The sequence below is a fragment of the Bufo gargarizans genome, chromosome 2 (assembly GCF_014858855.1).
Source record: "Bufo gargarizans isolate SCDJY-AF-19 chromosome 2, ASM1485885v1, whole genome shotgun sequence".
NCBI classification, from domain to species: Eukaryota; Metazoa; Chordata; class Amphibia; order Anura; family Bufonidae; genus Bufo; species Bufo gargarizans.
The window spans coordinates 557448222-557470492 of NC_058081.1; the positions used below are offsets into that span (position 1 = coordinate 557448222).

A 22271-nucleotide genomic window follows, 5' to 3' on the forward strand; every position below is an offset into this window, starting at 1 on the left:
TTCTCAAACAGCTGATTATGGGGGTTCCAGGTGTTGGACCCCCACTGATCAGATACTGATGACCTATCCAGAGGATAGCTCATCAGTATAAAAAAGATGGCAATTTTTTGAGATTTAGGCTACTTTCACACTAGCGTTCATGGGTCCGTTCGTGAGCTCCGTTTGAAGGAGCTCACGAGCGGACCCAAACGCCTTCGTCCAGCCCTGATGCAGTCTGAATGGAGCGGATCCGCTCAGACTGCATCAGTCTGGCGGCGTTCAGCCTCCGCTCCGCTCGCCTCCGCACGGACAGGCGGACAGCTGAACGCTGCTTGCAGCGTTCGGGTGTCCGCCTGGCCGTGCGGAGGCGTGCGGATCCGTGCGGATCCGTCCAGACTTACAATGTAAGTCAATGGGGACGGATCCGTTTGAAGATGCCACAATATGGCTCAATCTTCAGGCGGATCCGTCCCCCATTGACTTTACATTGAAAGTCTGAACGGATCCGCGCAGGCTACTTGCGCACTTGCGAAATTTTTTAAAGTTATTAATGCAGACGGATCCGTACTGAACGGAGCCTCCGTCTGCATTAATATGATCGGATCCGTTCAGAACGGATCCGATCAAGCGCAAGTGTGAAAGTAGCCTTAGATAATGCTTCATTCTTATTTCAGTGATTTTGAGCCAAAACCAGGTGCGGCTCTAAACACAGAACAGGTGCAGATCTTTCCCTTATACCTTATGTCTGTGGAGGGTCCAATCCTGGTTTTGGCTCACAATCACTGATGGAAATCACTGACCAAAACACTGACGTGTTAATAAGGCTTAAATCAGCATGGATCAACCAATTTTATTTGCAGATTTTTCATTCAGTTGGAAATTCAATATAAAAACTGCTGTTTTTGGCATTAAAATCTGAATAAGGCTACATTGACATGACCAGATTTTCGGTTTGCGTCTGATCTGCATTTCTTGAGGCTGCAAAAAATGGCTGGCTATACACATTAGTCTTCTGTCGACCAAACTCGCCAAGAACAGCGGGGTCAGCCGACACACAAATGTATATGGGGAGCTCCCGACTCTCTCCTGACAGATCATGTCGAAGCATTGAGTGAAATGAATATTTTCACCAAATCCTTTTGTTTTCCTTGGAAATAAGCTGTTTCTTCGCTTTTCCCATAAAATACACAGAAAACTTCGGCTGATCCTAACTTCCAATCCGATCAGGGACAACGCTTGCATGGAGTTTTCATGTTTTGCCTGTGTTGGCATGGGTTTTCTCCCTTACTGATAGGTAATGTAGTCTGTGAGCTCCACTGAGGACAGCGAGTGATGATAATCTCTGTAATGCGCTATAGAATATGTTGGCGCTGTATAAGCCTATAAACTGTACTACCCCACAATGAGTGTGTTGCCCTCGTGTCAGATGACTGCACATTTACACTTGCCAATTAATGGAAAGGAGCACTTGGACTATTGGTCTATTATATCTTCCCATGTAGATCGGCCCTCCATGGCGGAAAACTATGTATATAAGAAATAATAGTCTGAACCAACCATGAGAAAGTACTGTACATAAGAAAGCATGTGTTCAGGAAATTGCCAATTGTGCATTCTTCCAACAGGAAATCCATGTCTGCATGAGCCTGTGTATTTAAGGCTGATAAAACCCCTGTCTCTTTACAGCAGGCACAGCAGTAATCTGTGAGTCAGAAGGCACATTACAATACTCAGCATCTACTCAATGCCGAATATCTAGGTCAGAAGTAAACAGCCGACAGGAGGAAAATTACACTATGATTCCTCTTTGATATTGATTTTAATTCGTGGCCGTAGTTCGTTCAGTTTAACAGAAAGCCAAAAATACTTTAGTCTGAAATTACACAAAGGAATGCAAGTAAATGGCGAGGAAAGGGCGTTACCCTGAATAAAACATTCCGCTTGTACTCAGCCCTATTGTCATTGGACAAGCGTATGATCTATGGTTACTTAACAGGAAAAAACACGCTAAAGGTTCTAGCAGCACAAACGCCAGAGCAAGATCTCAGATGACAATCTGATACTCTGTATGTACTTAAAGGGCTTCCTTGGCAGTCACTAAATAAAGGTTAAAGGGGTTGTCCAGTACGATCTACATGAAACGGAATTACTGAATAATGTTGTAAAATGTTCTATATTCAATTCCTGCAATTGCTGCTTTCAGTAAATGGAAACATTCATTATTTTACAGTGAGAGGCAATAAATCCAGTCTGAGGTGTTCCTGCAGCTAAAAGTTGTGTTACAATGTATCCATTTTGGAAAATTTCAGTGACTTTGAACGCAGCACAAGAAATGTCTTTTGTGCCCTAGAACTCAAGCTGATAGTTGTTACCCACACTGATACGTTGTAACAAACCATAGCTGTGAGCATGACTAAGGCCTCGTTCACATCACCGTTTCTCCTTTCTGTTCTCCGGCTCTGTTGAGGAGAAGGAGAACGGAAAGGACGGATTCTGCAGATAACTGAGCCCTAACTGAGCGTAACAGAGCCTAAAGACCCCATAGACTATAATGGGGTCCGTTCGGTGTCCGCTCAGAATATGATTTTTGAGCGGACACGAAAGTCGGCAGGACTTTGTTTTCTGTCTTGCATAACGGGACCCAGACGGATCCGTTATGCTTTCCCATAGACTTCTATTAGGACGGAGAGCAAACGGAATGTCTTTTAAAGGCTTCCGTTTTGCATTCCGTCATAATACAAGTCTATGGGCAGAAGAACGGATCCGTCTTATGGATTCCGTTATTTTCCGTTATAACCATGTTATAACGGAAAGCCATAACAGAATCCCTAACGCTAATGTGAACCCACCCTTACATTGTTTTCAGTGCTGGATCGATTTTTTCCGTTTTTATGACCAGGCACAAAACAGAATGCTGCCAGAACGGAAGACAACCTGATGCATCCTGAGCGGATCTCTTTCCATTCAGAATGCATGAGGACTAAAAGGAAACTTTTTTCCGGTATTGAAATGCTCTGCCGAATCGCAATACCGGAAAACAACAACCCAAGTGTGAAAGTAGCCTAATCCAGAACTATCCTATGCAAGGCTGGATTAGAAAAACAGTGGCAAAAAGCTTCTTAAACCTTGTCTTCCAAAAACCTCACTCAAAATTTCTAAACCACTTGTAAAAAACTCCTCTAAAATGGCACCAAATTAAAAATCTTCCACCAAAAACAACCTGTTTTCAACTACTGCTCTGCTACTAATTTTTATTATACTGTGGATTTTAGCCATCTTAACATTTCCTCACAGATTAATTAGCTAAATTGTAATTGGGATTATGACAAGCAGCTGCTACAGCACCAAGGGGCTGGTAAGACCTCGTTCACATCTCCATTTACGAGATCCTGCTGTCTGGACTAAAAAACTTTTTTTTTCTCTGGCCAAAACCCAGCATTTATGGTGGAAATCGGATGCATCGCAGCCAGACCTCATTGCAGTCAATAGGGATCCAGTGGTGAAGGCTGCTCTGTGCTGGAACAGCCTGATGGATCTCCTAACTAGGGATGAGCGAATCGACTTCGGAGGAAACATCCAAAGTCGATTTGCATAATACTTTGTTTAAATACTGTACTGAGCGAGCACTCCATGCAGTATTAGAATGTATTGGCTCCTATGAGCTGAAGTTATTACTTTGCGAAGTCTCGCAAGACTTTGCATAATAACTTCATAAATCAATTTGTACTGTAAAAAAACATTTCCCGATCTCGGGTTCGGTTCCAAGGTACCACTTGGAACTGAACCCGAGTTCGGGAAATGTTTTTTTACAGTGGAAATTGATTTATGAAGTTATTATTCCGTTTTTGTGGACAAAACGGAAGCGAAGAATATTAACGCTAGTGTGAAAATAGCCTAACACAGGGAGATGTGCTGCTGATAATTGGACACTTTTCATCCTGATAAAATATGCAAATCAGCCGACAAATGAGCAATTCCTTGTTTATCGACTGATCAGCGGCACAATTATACCGGCCAGATATAAGATATCAGCGCTCCTATGAACACTTGTTCCCATTAATTGTCCCAAATATCGTGCTGCAGCATGGCCCCTGAAACCGAAGAGTTATACTTACCTGCTCCCCACCGCACTGGTCCTTCGCACTGTCCCCGCTGTTTACACATGGCAGTGCATGGACATGGTCATACACCTCTCCAGCCAATGATGACTGGCTTACGCGGTGATGGGGCCACAAGCAGCTTGTCACTTCTGAAGCCAGTCATTGACTGAAGCCGTGCATGTGACCATTGCCAGGCACTGCCAGGTGTAAACAGCACGGGGACTGGAAGATGGAGGCAGCACAGAGGACCAGAGCGGCGTGGAGCATGTAATTATGAATCTTCTATTTTAGAGGCCATGCTGCAGAAACTTGTTTAAAAACATTTTTACCAGAAAAGTGGCGACATTTCCTTCCATCCTGCCTCCTATTCATAAATCTGTGCTTTCCTTCACTGCAGAGGACGGAGCTCACTGGTTATTACCATCTCCTGCCAATCCAGTTATAGGCACCCTGCAGTAACCAGTAAGCACTTTACCTTGCTAGTGGGGAAGGCGCTTATTGGTTAACACTTTGATGACCGGCCTGAAAAGGCCTTAATGACCAGACACACGTGGTGCTTCAAATGGTTGTTTTTATTTTACAACAAATCTTATTTGTTGGACTACCAAAATAATTTTTTAAGCAATTAGTATTTTGGTGGAAACTGTACAAAATGTTTTTAAAAAGTATTTTTTTTTTCAAACTATATCTCCTTATTCTTTAAATATGCTAAATGACACCAAAATAAATAATTATAATTAGTTCCCTATTTTGTGTAGGTCGTTTTGTTATATAATATGTATAGTTTCATGTGAATGGGGCAATAATGGTGACGGTTTTGGTTGGTGTGGGTGTTTTTTCTTTTATGTATTTTATTTTATCATTTTTTTAACTTAATTTTTAATATATTTCTGCTACATAATATGTCCCCCAAGAGGTCATAAAAAGACCTTGGGGGACACCGTAACTTTTTAAAATTTTGCACTTTTTCCATTTTATTTTTTCCTTTTATTTGTATTTTATTACTATTTTATTGTATTTTTTTAGTATTGGTTTACATATTTTTTTATATATTTTTGCCACATAAAATATCCCACACTGCCTTTTTATTTAATTTGTATTTTATTTAATATAATTTTTTGTTATATATATATTTTTGCCACATAATGACTTTTTTTGTACTATTTACACTGTAAGGCTACTTTCACACTAGCGTTCGGGCGGATCCGTTCTGAACGGATCCGCTCATAATAATGCAGACGGAGGCTCCGTTCAGAACGGATCCGTCTGCATTATATTAGCAAAAAAAAGCTAAGTGTGAAAATAGCCTGGGACGGATCCGTCCAGACTTTCAATGTAAAGTCAATGGGGGACGGATCCGCTTGAAGATTGAGCCACATTGTGGCATCTTCAAACGGATCCGTCCCCATTGACTTACATTGAAAGTCTGGACGGATCCGCACGGATCCGCACGCCTCCGAACGGCCAGGCGGACACCCGAACGCTGCAAGCAGCGTTCAGCTGTCCGCCTGTCCGTGCGGAGGCGAGCGGAGCGGAGGCTGAACGCCGCCAGACTGATGCAGTCTGAGCGGATCCGCCTCCATTCAGACTGCATCAGGGCTGGACGGCTGCGTTCGGGTCCGCTCGTGAGCTCCTTCAAACGGAGCTCACGAACGGAAACCCGAACGCTAGTGTGAAAGTAGCCTTACTGGAGCATCCAAAGGAGCCCCAGTTATAGGGAAACCAGCCTGCTGGGGGCTTTGTACCAGGGCAGAGCTGATCAGAAATTTTTGGTACATTTTCAAGCGCTGTGTCAAGCTGTCACTCTCAATCCCTCAAGGCACAAGGTAATGAATGGATTTTACTATGCCTGGAGTGTTCATTTAACTACTCTACTAACTGGATTATTCTTTAAAAGGGGTTGTCCGGGAATTTAAAAAATGAAAATAGTAATTTATGATAATATATTCCCAAATATCTTTCATTAGTTATAATGGTTCGTTTTGTTTAGGGAGCAATCATTAGGAGAAATAAAATGGCCGCCTCCCTATTAGTGCACACAAAATCCATCCTAATCACACAGCAGTTATTTCACAACACTGAGCTAAAGAGCTGCTCTGTTTGTCAGTATACAGCTGATATGATCTTCAGCTTAATCTCTGTAAGAAAGGAGTTCAAGAAGAGACATTAAGTACAGAGGGGAGGGTGTGGATAATGAGCAGCAGCTATTATATGCAGTGTTCATTACCACAGCCCCACAGTCTGTCCTGTCCATCCTCTCTGTACTTCATGTCTCATAATGGACTCCATTTCTACAGAGATTCAGCTGAAGATCTTATCAGCTGTGTTAAGGATCATAATCCCTGACAAGTAGAGCAGAGAGGAGGATGAGGCAGCTCTTTACCTCAGTGTTGTGAAGTAACTTGTCCTGCTGTGTGATTAGGACAGATTTTGTGTGTACTAAAAGGATGGCAGCCATTTTATTTCCCCTGATGATTGCTCCCTAGACAACATGAGCCCTTATAAATAATGAAAGGTATTTGGGAATATATTTATTATAAAGTAATAATTAAATATTTTAATTTTCTTAATTTCCAGAGAACACCTTTAAAGTAGTGGTCTCCAACTTACAGCTCTTCAGCTGTTGTAAAACTGCATGCTGGCAAACTTGGAGCTGTAGTTTTACAACAGTAGAAAGCCACAGGTTAGAGACCACCACCGCAGACCATCAGTGTTGTAATGAATGTATCTTGCCACTGGTCCGTCAAACTCAGTAATGCCCACCAAGTCTAATGAATGGAGTTTTAAACACTAGAATAGCAAGCACAATATATATATATATTTTTATATATATATATATATATATATATATACACACACATACATACATACATATAGAGACATATACAGTACAGACCAAAAGTTTGGACACACCTTCTCATTCAAAGAGTTTTCTTTATTTTCATGTCTATGAAAATTGTAGATTCACACTGAAGGCATCAAAACTATGAATTAACACATGTGGAATTATATACATAACAAAAAAGTGTGAAACAACTGAAAATATGTAATATTCTAGGTTCTTCAAAGTAGCCACCTTTTGCTTTGATTACTGATTTGCACACTCTTGGCATTCTCTTGATGAGCTTCAAGAGGTAGTCACCTGAAATGGTCTTCCATCTCTTGATGAGCTTCAAGAGGTAGTCACCTGAAATGGTCTTCCAACAGTCTTGAAGGAGTTCCCAGAGATGCTTAGCACTTGTTGGCCCTTTTGCCTTCACTCTGTGGTCCAGCTCACCCCAAACCATCTCAATTGGGTTCAGGTCCGGTGACTGTGGAGGCCAGGTCATCTGGTGCAGCACCCCATCACTCTCCTTCATGGTCAAATAGCCCTTACACAGCCTGGAGGTGTGTTTGGGGTCATTGTCCTGTTGAAAAATAAATGATGGTCTAACTAAACGCAAACCGGATGGAATAGCATGCCGCTGCAAGATGCTGTGGTAGCCATGCTGGTTCAGTATGCCTTAAATTTTGAATAAATCCCCAACAGTGTCACCAGCAAAGCACCCCCACACCATCACACCTCCTCCTTCATGCTTCACGGTGGGAACCAGGCATGTAGAGTCCATGCGTTCACCTTTTGTGCGTCGCACAAAGACACGGTGGTTGGAACCAAAGATCTCAAATTTAGACTCATCAGACCAAAGCACAGATTTCCACTGGTCTACTGTCCATTCCTTGTGTTCTTTAGCCCAAACAAGTCTTTTCTGCTTGTTACCTGTCCTTAGCAGTGGTTTTCCTAGCAGATATTCTACCATGAAGGCCTGATTCACACAGTCTCCTCTTAACAGTTGTTCTAGAGATGTGTCTGCTGCTAGAGCTCTGTGTGGCATTGACCTGGTCTCTAATCTGAGCTGCTGTTAACCTGCGATTTCTGAGGCTGGTGACTCGGATGAACTTATCCTCCGCATCAGAGGTGACTCTTGGTCTTCCTTTCCTGGGGCGGTCCGCATGTGAGCCAGTTTCTTTGTAGCGCTTTATGGTTTTTGTGACTGCACTTGGGGACACTTTCAAAGTTTTCCCAATTTTTCGGACTGACTGACCTTCATTTCTTAAAGTAATGATGGCCACACGTTTTTCTTTACTTAGCTGCTTTTTTCTTGCCATAATAAAAATTCTAACAGTCTATTCAGTAGGACTATCAGCTGTGTATCCACCTGACTTCTCCACAAGACAACTGATGGTCCGAACCCCATTTATAAGGCAAGAAATCCCACTTATTAAACCTGACAGGGCACACCTGTAAAGTAAAAACCATTTCAGGTGACTGCCTCTTGAAGCTCATCAAGACAATGCCAAGAGTGTGCAAAGCAGTAATAAAAGCAAAAGGTGGCTACTTTGAAGAACCTAGAGTATGACATATTTTCAGTTGTTTCACACTTATTTGTTATGTATATAATTACACATGTGTTAATTCATAGTTTTGATGCCTTCAGTTTGTATCTACAATTTTCATAGTCATGAAAATAAAGAAAACTCTTTGAATGAGAAGGTGTGTCCAAACTTTTGATCTGTACTGTATATATATAAATATATATATATATATAAACACAGATGAAAAATATTTATATTGGCACTGTACCCTCCAGTGAATTTCGCCGTGAAACAATTCAGTCTTGGCAATGTCTTCCCTGTTCCAGGCTACAGCTAACTTCAGCTCATCCAAGTATTCTGTGGCATCACTTGATTGCTTCTTGCAAGCTGTGTTATAATCAGAAATGTATTTAATGTCCAGTTTTTAAATATATATATATATATATATATATATATATATATATATCTGTATATAATGTAATAGTGTCAAACATTACTGGTGTACCTTTTACTAGAGCTTTCAAGATCACAGTCTCAAAATCCTCTGTCCCATCAGCATCAGAATATACTGTGACCAGTTCTCGATTTTCCACAATTTTCTCAATCTGAATTTCAAAGAAGAATTTGTCATAACATTATCTGAACATATTTATCAGCCTTTTAATGCAAGCTTCATAAGTATATAGTTTAAGTACAGTGTTCACTGAGTCAATTACAGACATTAGCAATCATGTGATTCATAAGAAAAAAAAAATTCAATATTTTATGAAATATGAAAAAATTCTACCAACCTTTCCTATCATTTTTGTCAAGTTTTCTTCCGGGAAGTGTTGCTTCAACTTTTCTTCTATCAGGCTATGGATAGATTCCATGGTAAGTGACTCTTCTATAATTTCAGCCAAGCAATCGGCAACTCCACCAGAACCGGCCAACAGAAGACATGGGATGGGGCTCATTGTGGCTTTGTAAACTCTCTAGGTAATTTAAAAAATAAATATTGCAATCAATCATAGAACTTTTATAACATGACCCAAAAAGTTGTTATGAATGAGTGGACATCGAAGAGAAAGAGTTAAGTGATTAGAAGAAATATGAGAAAATAAGGAAGAAGTGTGGGAGCAGAAGAATAAGGTGGATGAGAAGAAGAGGAGTATGAAAAATAAAAGAAGGAGAAGCAGGATAAATAGAAGAGAAGGTAAGGAAAAAGGGGGTAATGAACAGGAAAATTAAACAGCAGAAGACGAAAGCAAAAAAAAAAAAAAACTAAGAGCAGTGGTAGTAGTAGAAGACTATTAAGAAGAAAAAGGGAGGGAGGAAGTAAAAAGGAGATGAAAAGGTAGATGAAGGAGGATAAAAAGAGGAAGAAGAAGAAAAAAGGAGAAGAAGAAGACAATGAAGGTAAGAAAGAGAACAAGAAAAGGTCAAAAAACAAGTGGAAGGAGAATGAAAAAAAAAAGTAGAAGAATGCACAGGTGGGCAAGAAGATGTTCAAGAACTAAGGTAACATTATTGAAAGGCAACTCTTCTTTCCCAGGTGTCCAACCAAGAGAATGTTTCAGAAAACTAGTATTGTGTTCAATTGGTTTCTTCTAACATAAATATGAGCTGATTTTGTTTCATTTACTACTACTAGATCCTTACCTCCAACATTTTGGACTCTCCAGCAATAAGCATGCACAGAACTGGGATTTCAATGCTTCCTTTACCTAAACAACAACAAGCATTGAAAGACATGCAAATTAGAATTAAAAGAGAAATTAAATAATTTTAATAATAGCAAATTAATATACAGTAAATTGTAGCTTTGTGATTTTTTTAAAACTACGGTAAATTAGACAGGATTTTCCTTAAAATATACAGTAAATCCTTAATTTGTCCTCTACAATTCTTAAGGCTGTATTACACCAACAGATTATCTGAAAATATCTGTCCAATCAGACCAATAGTTGGTGTGTATAACAAAAGATTTGTGTGTGTAATAGGCCATGTGACCAATGATTGGTCAGAAAACCTGTCAGATAATCTGTTGGTGTCATACAGCCCTTAGTGTCCCAGAAAAGTTGAGAGACTAAAGGTCCCTTTACACAGGACGACAGAGCAGCAGATTGTTGGGAAGCCCAACAGTTTTCCCAGACAGCACTGCTAATGACTTCATAATTTATAACGATGTTCAAATTTTCATTGAGCTGAATAGATAAAATGAAGGATAAATTAGGATTTTCTGGGCAATAAAAATTCTATTCAAAATTGCTAATTGTGTTCAATAAAAATGTAAAAAGCAGTACTCCTCTCATGAACCCCCTAGTAGTTTCTTGCCCCTCTCTGCTCAATGGTCTAGTGATTATATCCCCAAACCCAGGTTAAAATATCATCGGTGGACCAGACAGCTGAGAGCAGTGGGGGATAAGAAAGCATTGGTACTTGAGCACTGGGGGATCCATGAGGTAAATGTTCTTTTCAACAGCACTAAACATTTTTAAATATAATTTTGTTTTGGCCTTTAAGAGTATTTGTTTTGTTTTAGGGGAAAATGCCCTTTAAGAGAATATAGTATATAGGGCAAGTTAAAATAATTATTTTGCCAGCTGTTGCACTATGTTTCTTTCAGTCATGTCCTTCAATAAAGCCTTCTCACCGCCAACTCCAGTTTTCTGTCGAGATATGTGCTCCTCAAGCCTGAATCTAAAGCTGGTTTCTCCTCCCATCTTTTCATTGGTTCCATCGTCTGCTAAAAGGAAGACTGAATAATTGTTGTCCAAAGAATATGTTGGTCCATCCACATTTTGCATATAGTATTTTGCAGGAGAAGATCCCTGTGTAAATCAAGGTCAACAATGAGTCACTGAATGGTCTACAATAGATATATCTGTTTGTCACCTGAAAATGGAGCATAGCTCTCAACCAGTAAAATCTCACCTTAGGGTTCACAAGGCTGGTACGGTTATTTACAATTCCCCAGGGTGCAATGCCCATTGCCACCACTTTGGTCCTAGAATTGGAGCTTGCAGTGGCGTGGTCTCTGACAGCTTCACCAACATATTTTCCAATGCCAACCTGCAATCCACCAGTCATGATCCAGGCACCTGTCATTATAACAGTGTTAAATTTATCTTATTTTTTATGTTGTATTAATTTTAACTAGGTTATTTAAGAAAGACGTGTAATAAGATAAACCATGAAGCTATAACAAGTCAAGTGCAAACAAGTGTAATACACTGCATTGAGCAAGGTCAAGAAGACCTTGCCAGTAGGATCTGCCAGAAATTTGAGTTGCAAAGGTTTGGTCAATTTATGAGAAAACAAAAGAAGTAAACATCAAAATTATAGGTCGGCATTTATTAAGACCAAAGTGTTTTCCATGCTGGTCTTAAGTCTCTCTGTGCTGCTGGAGACACAGGCCTCTACATCACTTTGCCGCTTCCTCCAGGAGGCCACGTGACAGACGTAAGTCTATACCAGCTCCCTTGCTGACGTAGATTCAAGCCATTTTCCATGCCACAAACTGAAGGGGGAAGCCCATCTGCTTCCCTGTGTGAGGAGGAAAAGTCTCAGATTTTTTACCAAATTGGCATGCAACAAAATCTGCATTTGATATATGCCAAAAGTGGCATAAATATGTTAATAAATGACCCCCGTAGTCTTTGTGGGAAGAAGGAAGGAAGAATAATTTAAAACAAGGATAAGGTGTTAGATTTGTGAATAGAAAGAAAGAGCAGAGGTTGAAAAGTGGTGAAACTTGAGAATAAGAAGATGAAAGTCGAAAGGGGGTTTTCCACTTTTTTCAATTCAGCTTTGTTAGAAGAATTCCTCCCCCCCCCCCCAAAAAAAAACAGATGATCAGCTGTAAAGTGAAGTAGAACATGCCAACTAAAACTTAAGAAATGTATCATTTGTAGTGTTTTTGGTGTCAGTTTTAAGTCTGTCATTGCTTTGTGAGATTGCACCAAATTTATAAAATGGCGCACAGTAATAATATACTTGGGGCAAGTGCAATGTGTTGTACGCCAGATGCAGTTGTTTTGCGACTTTTTAAATCATAAATTAAATTATCCCTGCAATGCATTGGGGACCGCAAATTGCAGTCCCCAATGCACATGCATTGTCCATGTGACCAAGGCTGAAGAATGAAGACCCATTCAGCTTGATCTGTCTGAAACACAAAAAGATAGAACATTTTCTATTTTTTTGTGGTGCAGAGGCACAGACCGAAATGCCATGGAAGTACTCCGTGGTGCTCCTGTGGCCTTCTGCTCCATGCCTCCGCACCTTATCTTCTGGATTGCGGGCTCATTCAAGTGAATGGATCCGCATATGTGATCATATATCGTCTGTTTGCGGGCCGCAATACAGGCATAGCCGGCACACGTTCGTGTGCGTGAGCCCTTAGGCCAAGTTCTTACTTCAGTTATTTGTTCAGTTATTGTGAGCCAAAACCAGGTGCGGGTCAAAAACACAGAACAGGTGCAGATCTTTCCATTATAACTCATCTCTGAGTAGGCTTCACTCCTGGTTTTGGCTAACAATCACTGAGTGAAATAACAGACTAAATAACTGAAGTGAGAACTTGGTTTTAAAGGCGTTCTAATCTGAAATCCTTACCTACTTTTTCACTCCAATTCAAAAAGTGGCGAGGCTCACCAAATGTTGTTGAACGGAACCAAATGTCTCAGAAATATGCACTAAATGTTGCAACCCGTGTTGCAAAATTTCCCAGTGGGCCGATGCCCAAGGAAGTTTTATAACTAAAGAACCTAGGGGCTGATTTATCAAGCCAGGTAAGCCTGGTTTGTCATCTAAAAAAGTCGCAAAGTGCGTTTTTACGACTTTTTGACGGTATTTACAACTTTTGTGTGCCTCCGTCAATTCCTCATGAGTTCTATTTTCTAGACGAGAACATCAGATTAGTCCTGGATTATGACTCATTTTTGTTTTGCAACTTTTCAAAATGTCCCAAAAAAGTTGCATCTCACACCAGCTCCTACCCAGGCGTAATTTAGACAGCCGATCTAAAACACAGATTTCTCGGCTGTGTGACCACAATGCTAGTTTGTAAGGTGGCAATATATTTATTACAATATCCATGTCTAGGCTGCAGAAAACACAGATGTTTATACATTTATGTCTAAGAGCTACATCTTAGACCTCATGCACACGACTGTATGTATTTTGCGGTCCACAAAAAACTGATCTGATATCCATGTGCATTCTGTACTTTGCGGAACAGAACAGCTGGCCCCTAATAGAACAGTCCTATCCTTGTCTGTAATGCGGACGTAATAGGATATGGTCTATTTTTTTGCGGAACGGAAAAACGAACATACAGACGAATCACAGCACAGAACCGAAAACTGTGCTGCAGAGAAATGATTTGTGATGATGTAGCCGGACTCCCTCACTCCTGTCAGGCTGGCAGAGCCCTGCGAGGTGCCCGAGACGGGTCGCAAACACCGTCTCCAGGGAACTGTTTTCTCCCCTCCTCTTCACTGGGAACTGCCTAAGCACAGTGCGTATGCTCTAATATGCGCGTTCACATCTCACTAGCGGTCGGCTCAACCAGGAAGTAGCTGTTACCTCAGGCTGAACAGTGTCTCTAGCTGCTGGTGCTGATGCAGCCCGTCCTAGTGAGTGTACTGGGCATTTTAGGACGTGTTTCTGACGCAATGACTTGATGCCAGCCATTTTAGAGTCCCACAATGATAACTCTCTAGGGAAAATGAGCTTCTTTTGATAAATAAAGATACTTATGAATGTTTTTACTATGACATAATATTTCTTTTTTTTATTTAGTTTAGTTTCCCGGAGAACCCCTTTAAATGATAAATGTGCCCCCTAGAGTCTGCATGGCCGAGCATTGGAGTCACTAAGGTAACCTGCTACCAAAAGCTATGAAGACTTTACTGCAGTGAGTGACACTGTTAAACACCCTTCACACCTGGACATACTTGGACAGTCATGTCTCTAAAACCTTGTACCCCGCAGTAGACATTACAGCCATTACACAAACATTATTCCCCGCCATAGATTCTACAGGAGACTTGAGACAGAGAGAGAGAAGAGGGCCATAATTCCCATCCTTTCCATAAATCCATACATCGCTATCTGGGAGAGAATTGCACTGTTTACAGTTGGCACTGTGGTTGGTATAGTTGGATGTACTGCAACTTCTATTTTGCACTACAGTTAAGCCAGTACTCTCTGCTCTGCACTGATGAGGGGCAATTACCCTGAAACAGCTGTCTGCAGATGAGATACTGGCTCAATTATTATCCAAGTCATGTCTCAAGGCCTATTTAAAGGGTCGAACATTGACTTATAGGATAGCTGCCTTACATCTGGTGGCTTCAGAGGCAGAGCTTGTTAAGAGCTCATTTGCACTACAGTAAAGAAAGATTTGTTCTTCTACCACTGGCCTGGTTTTCTGACTCCTACACCATATGCTGGCCATTGCACTCTACACCCCCTGACGAAAGGGTGCGCCCTCCTTTTACTGCACAGCCCAAGAGAGCAATGGTGTGAGGAAAGTCACTGTAATTAACTGTAAGCTAGAGCCACTCCCATTCCCATCCTCCTCTCCGTCCCCTCATGGACTTTCCGAACAACTAAATTGGCAAATTATTCATACATTTTTAGTTGGAATAACAGAAGAATGACATAACAAACAGTTATAAGAATAGATTCTCCAGAATTGCTATTACAAGGGAAATGCAAGTAGTTACGAAAACAGATACGTCAGGAGAGGTGACCGGCAATGATGGCCAGTTCGCATTGTTCGCCCGCAAACATATGCGGGCTGCCATCTTTTATCACAAGTCCGGCGAGGCACAGGTAAGCCCTTACCTGTGCCTGTGCCACGAGCTGGTCTAAAAACAAATGCGGTCAGCAGGAGCAGGCAGTTCAGAGAACAGCTCAATGAAGGCCCCCGGTGGCTGTTCTCGGAACTGCCTGCTCCCGCTGACCGCACTTGTTTTCAAACCGGCTCGCGCACAGGCACAGGTAAGGGCTGGACTTGTTAAAAAAGATGTCAGCCCGCATATGTTCGCGGGTGAACAATGCGAACTGGCCATCACTGGTGACCGGTCCTCTTAACAGCAATGTGGACTATCATGAATTGGACAATCGTTTAATGGTCCAATGGTTTCTAGAAAAGTAATGGTTTGGGTTTTTTTTCACTCAAAAAGTACAGAACGAGGTACACATAACTATAATATGACCATTTTTTAGCATCTGTATTTAAGATGGCCATATGACTTAGATGACTGCCAGATGAGCACTCACAACTAGCTGAGTGTTCAACCGACAACTATCTAATCTGTATGGCCAGCCTTAGGGTAGTTCTGCATCTGTGCTAAAGCTATCCGGCAGGCTGTTCCAGCATTTTACAGTACATCATATCTGGCCTAGCCAGATACTGCCATGCACCACCAGACCATACTGACTATAATGGAATCCGGCAGGAATCCAACATGAGCACCAGGTTTTGACCAGACAAAAACTGGCGTATGAAACCCAGCGCTCATGCTGGAAACTGTCTGGATCCCTGCTGGATCCCGTTATAGTCAATGGAGGTAACCTATGAAGATACTATGGGTCACCTGGATTGAAAGGACCAGTTGTGGCTGGTCTAATTCCTTACTGATTACAGATCATAGAAAGGAAATTGGGGCAATAGTATTGATTCCTCTGTATCAGATAATTAGGGGTGTGGGGGGGTCAACCAGCATCATAAAAGGTCTGGGCCACATCACATTGTTGTATGACTGACTTAACATATAATCATTCGTCCCTTTATAACACTCATTCATTCATTAACCTCTGACCTGTGCTTTGTGCTGCCTTGACCAATCCCTTCCTCAGAATGTCCTTCAGCCATGTTTTCATTTTAAAGTCTCCATCTCCTCCCACTACAGACACCACCAAGTTTGGGGGTGGTATCCGCCAATTATGAGTAATAAGGTTGTATACAATAGAGGGGTCGGTTTCATTTGATAAGCGAATAAACTGTAAAAAGAATATAAAGCATAAATATAGAATGTCATAATTAACTCACCATGAAATATATGACAAAGAGAGTCCGCTAAATTAAATCCTCTTAATTTACTCTCATTAAGGAACTATAGTGGGGAAATCCACAGCATAAAGAGACTTAAAATCTTCACTGCAGGTTAACTTCTCCTGCTAATTTGTTTTAGCAGCATGTGGATGAGTTTTGGCAAACTTTCATCCACATGCTGATACTGTAATACAATGAGGATTTTCCAAGTGACGGAAATTCTACTGCTTGTCCACTATGTGTGAACATACCCTATCTACTCTTTCTACATCCGTGTCCATGACACCATCTGAGGCAAGATGGTTAGTGATTCATCCATGAAGATATCTGGGAAGGATCTGTGTGTCTATTTTTTTGCCCTCCGTGTTTTATATGGACACTGCTAGGCTGAAAATTTGTTTCCAGAGCATTTCCTAACAACTATGCATAAAGACCATGGACCAAACACATATGGCATCCATGTTGTGTCTGTGGTTTTCATGGACCCATTGACTATAATGTGCATGACGGATCTTTAATCACGGACAAAAATAGGACATGCTTTCGTAGTGTCATCACAGACCCTCAGTCCATGAAAAATCACTTATGTGTGAATACACGCATTAAAGTCAATGGGTTTGTGTGCTGTAGGTGGAGACCACAGAGAGCACATGTCCATGATTAACTGAAGTGTTAAAGAGGCCTTATACTTCAAGTTTATTTGGGGTAAACATTTTCTAATGTCAATGAGGCGTGAAACCATAGTAGGTGTGAGGCTTGAGCAAACTGTGACTTTTGAAGTGAAGGCTAAAATGGCGTTTGATGAAATGTTTGAGTAACGTATACTGTAACACAGAGGCATTTGCATAGTGTACAGAGGAACATTTACTTGTTTCCCGAACAGCGACCTGTTTTGAATGGCTGACATGTGAGTGAACGCTCAGCAAAGAACTTTTGACGAGACTAAAAATAGCTGACAATATCGACAGGACCAAAAGCTCATTATAGAAAAACATCAAACATCGACCATAATCATCTACATACAGTTTTAAGCCCCTGTAGATACCCTGGTCAAAACAGAATGGTTCCTCTCCTCCTTGGCACATAGCTCTGGCCCTAAGTGGTACTAAGCTTAGCTCCTATACCAGACACAGCCCATGGACAACAGTCAATGGCCATCAACGTAGCCATCTTAAAAAAAGAGCCATCAGGACATAAAGTGACATGACATATTACTAGCGGAGAAGCCACTTTATTTTAGTGGTCTGTGGGGGGCACAGTGGTTGGGGCCCCACTGATCAAACATTGGTAGTAAATCTTTAATCATTCACATATCCTCAAAGTATATTACCACAATAGTAAGTAGAGTCTCTGTGTTCCCCACTATTGTTGAGGTTTCTACCAGTAATTGGCCATCTGGGATGAGGAAAAATGGTTTGGATTGTATTTATTTTTTACTATGCCAGTCAGCCATGGACTGGTCCTGGTATTAGAGCTCAGCTCCATTCAATGTAAAGACACCCCCTTTATATATCAATTACTTGGTCATTAATGGTATGATAATAGGAACCTACTGCTGAGTAAAATACAGCACATGAGATATTTCAACTTTCTCACCTTGCTATGCTTCTTCCCAGCTCCAACAAACTCTATATCTCCATAGGCATCGGTGGGCTCTTCGGTCGTGTGCTCTGCTGAGTTCCAGGTGCTCACAATGGCAGCTCCAAAATTGTCCTCCATGGCCACAGACACATGATTTTGCTGGGACAGTCCACACTGACAAAACTGACCCTCTCTAGAATACAAAATAAAATATAGTTTCAGGGGACATTCACATTTGGATAATTTTAACTATCTGTACAAGGAGACATTCAGCAGACATTCACATTTTTCTGCATGAAATCTGCTTTTCATCAAAAGTAATCCACAGTGGCAAATCTGCATCAAAACGTGCAGATTTTGGTGCAGATTTGCTTGCCTGTTTGATACGGAAAATGGTGTAGACTTTTCTGCTTTAGATTTTTAATCTGAATTGTAATGATCCACAATAAAGATAGATGTTAAGGGAGTTTACAAGTGTTTAATATTGATGACCTCTCCTTAGAATGGGTCATCAATATCAGATTAGTGGGGGTCAATTCAGGGTTTGAAGAGGCTGCAACACTCCATGAGCACTGTGGCCTCTTCCTAGTCCAGTGACATCAAATACATCGGTCATACGGCTTGGGTAGGTTTATACAGTTCTGAATTCTGTTTTTTCATTGCTTTATGTCATTTGGCAAACGCTTCTGGGCCCCAATGTAACAGGGTCACCCATGTACTACATGATATATATATAGTGTTTGGGCCCCTCAGGAAATAGGGTTCTGGTGTGACTGCCACCCTTATAGATTTAGCCATGTAAATAACCAATATATACTGTGGTGTGAAGAAGACCATTGCTAAAGTTTCCAAATGGACTAGATGAAACGCTGAAATCCTACCACAGTCATGTTTTTGTCAGGAGTTTGGCCTTGGTTAAATCAATAGGACAGGGACCACAACACTCTAGGTTTCAGAAGTGGAACCCTATAGAAAATGTAGCTAAACAATGATTTCCTAAATCAAAAAAGTCACTGCAGCAAACAGGAACCTGGGATCAACCTTTCGTACGCTGCAGTCATAGGTATTTTACAATCTACCTTACCTTTTACTATGTACTTTTTATGGGTTTATTTTTTATCTTTCAGGATTATCGCTTGTACAGTTTTACACAAATATATAAGGGAGATGCATACATAGCTATTCCCCTATATAACACGTAATTGGCAGCTGAAGTGTGTATTGTACAGTAACATGACTCAGCTGCTGCAGAACCCCATAATACATGCCCCTGCTTTTGCAGAACATAAATACACAACTCATTTGTTGCTGAACCTAATAATATACACACCAGAATTTTGCAAAACCTCATAATACACATCTCAACTGCTGCAGAACATTAAATGGAGACCATAGATACTACAGAACTTTATAATACACACCTCAGCTACTGCAGAACCTCATAATACACACCTCAGCTACTGTAGAACCTCATAATACACACCTCAGCTACTGCAAAACCTCATAATACACACCTCAGCTACTGCAGAACCTCATAATACACACCTCAGCTACTGCAGAACCTCATAATACACACCTCAGCTACTGTAGAACCTCATAATACACACCTCAGCTACTGCAAAACCTCATAATACACACCTCAGCTACTGCAGAACCTCATAATACACACCTCAGCTACTGTAGAACCTCATAATACACACCTCAGCTACTGTAGAACCTCATAATACACACCTCAGCTACTGCAGAACCTCATAATACACACCTCAGCTACTGCAGAACCTCATAATACACACCTCAGCTACTGTAGAACCTCATAATACACACCTCAGCTACTGCAAAACCTCATAATACACACCTCAGCTACTGCAGAACCTCATAATACACACCTCAGCTACTGTAGAACCTCATAATACACACCTCAGCTACTGTAGAACCTCATAATACACACCTCAGCTACTGCAGAACCTCATAATACACACCTCAGCTACTGTAGAAGATTAAATGCCAACCATAGATGGTACAGAACTTAATTTACACCTCAGCTGCAGCAGAACAGATGCCGCGTTCATCGCTGATCACGGCATCTGACATTAACATTGAGGCCTTTCAGGGGTTAATCCGTGGTAAAAAAACAAAAACAAAACAAAACATACCTCATCCATTTGCTTGTGGAGAGGCCGTTGCAACTATTTTGATTGTAGATACCGTGCAAAATCTCACGCGGTGATGACGTCACCAGGTCATCACACTGGCTGGACGAGGTCCGGCCAGCGCGCTGACATCGTGATGTCACCGCGCGCAAGATTTTGTGCAGTTTCTTTAATCAAGATGAGGTGAGTAGGTATATATTTTTTTTTTACTGGCATTTCAGGAAGAATTGATTAGTTACCACGAAGCGCAAGGAAATTCGGCTTTGCGCCAAATCTAATTTTTCCAGAAATTCTGATCTAAGTCAATTTGTTTCAATTTCATTCGCTCAACAGTAATCATAATACACACCTCAGCTTTGCAGAACCTCACAACACACACCTCACCTGCTGCAGAACATTACACTCAGATTTCAGATGCTGCAGAAGAGCACACACCTGGCCCTGTTGTATGGTCATTAAACTCCTCAGCGACTGGTAATATTCTTATAATTTAGAGTAGGAATACATTATTACATGTATTATTATAAATGCTCAGGATGAGTGGTTTCTTTATTACTTCTTGGCTGCCAGATATTTGATGTTTCCAGCACTTGCTCTGCAGCGACATGCTATTTTGTGATGAAAGTCTCCGGTCCCTTGACGGTACAGGCTCCCGCAGACAGCAGCATGCAGTCCATGCCCCTCCAGCGCTGAGGCTTATGAATCTTACAGAAAGAACTTCCAAGGCTTGTTATGCAATTCCTTGATACATTATGTGGTAGGGCTTTACTTTCGTCCATGGACTGTGCTACTGTATCTGTATTGATCTCTCAGTCCTGTGTACATTTTAACATGGCTAAATGTGTATTTATGATTATTATCATGACAGTACAATGCATGGTAGGATATGGGTTTAGACTACTGAAACAGATAAAAGGCCTCAATGATGTACATTCCTCAACATTGAAAATGTAACACCAAGAAGTAAGTCGTGATATTATGGAAATTACAGGATCGATGGACATGTTAATGGTATGCAAATGATCTTGATTTATTCAGTATTGAGTATGAGCAAAACGTGCAGAAATACAGACACTTAGCCTTGGCATGCTATTATTGAGGCTATTCATGGTTGTCTGAGGAATGTTCTGCCACACTGAATGTACTTGGGCATGAAAATCATCAAGATCATCAATTGTAAAGATCCCTTTACAATTGGTGACCAATGATGTCCCAGATATGCTCGATGGGAGACAAGTCTGGAGAAGCTGCAGACTGTGGCAGCATATTTAGGCCACGCAGGCTGCTCCTGGGACACTTTGGAGAAATGGCCAGTCCACTGGTTCCACAGCCAGATCAATGTAACGCGGAGCTGTTAGTATACTGAAATAAAGATTAAAGGGGTCCGGCTACAGTACATTATGCCAGCCTATACTATAACCCTGAGAGTACAACTTGAGTAACGTTCCCTTGTGAAGACTTCTTTATGGTGTTGCCCACATAGTCTCCAGACCGATCATTGCGTCTGAGACAAAAGCAGGACACATGGCTGAAGAGGATAGACATCCATTCCAGTCTCCATTGCCGTCTTGCTGTGCACCATGATAGCCTTTGAGAGCAGTTGCGTGAGTTCAATGGAACACCTGCAGCTGGATGTCTGTCTGGACACTGATTTACCAGTGGAAACGCCTTCTGACGGTTTGTGCAGACACTGCCCCTAGGCTTGGGAAGTGACGCCCAATTTCACTTGCAGTACAGAATGTGCCATTCTTCTAATCAGATGATCCGTTCCGTACAGAGGTTCGTCTCTGTGCACCTCTTGCTGTCATTCTAGTTCATCATTGTTCTCCCACCCATCAGGACACGCCACACTGAGCAGTGCTGACATCTCGGCCTACGCACATAGTGATCTGCCAGACTGATAACCTAAGGTCTCTCAGTTCAAGGACTCTGTCCCTCTCAGTTTGTAACAAGTGGCAATAACAGGAGGCACTGGACAAACATCCCACATGACTTTAGCTGATTTTTGACATTTCAAAAACGTTGCTTTTGCATTATGCCCCTTTCCACATGCCACAG

The 22271-nt window shown here is 41.3% G+C and overlaps 1 protein-coding gene across 1 annotated transcript in view; it reads right to left on the reverse strand.

The window, feature by feature from the left end:
• TRPM4 (transient receptor potential cation channel subfamily M member 4) overlaps positions 1 to 18251 on the reverse strand; it is a 49603-nt gene extending 31352 nt beyond the window's left edge. The window contains exons 1-8 of the mRNA XM_044278151.1: positions 18079 to 18251; positions 16250 to 16430; positions 11349 to 11515; positions 11068 to 11245; positions 10074 to 10138; positions 9224 to 9406; positions 8938 to 9037; positions 8701 to 8819 (exon numbers count right to left, since the gene is read on the reverse strand). Of these exons, the coding sequence (XP_044134086.1) occupies positions 8701 to 8819; positions 8938 to 9037; positions 9224 to 9406; positions 10074 to 10138; positions 11068 to 11245; positions 11349 to 11515; positions 16250 to 16430; positions 18079 to 18201 (1116 nt within the window). The 5' untranslated portion in view covers positions 18202 to 18251. The remainder of the gene's footprint in view (positions 1 to 8700; positions 8820 to 8937; positions 9038 to 9223; positions 9407 to 10073; positions 10139 to 11067; positions 11246 to 11348; positions 11516 to 16249; positions 16431 to 18078) is intronic.
• Between the last annotated feature and the right edge of the window lie 4020 nt (positions 18252 to 22271).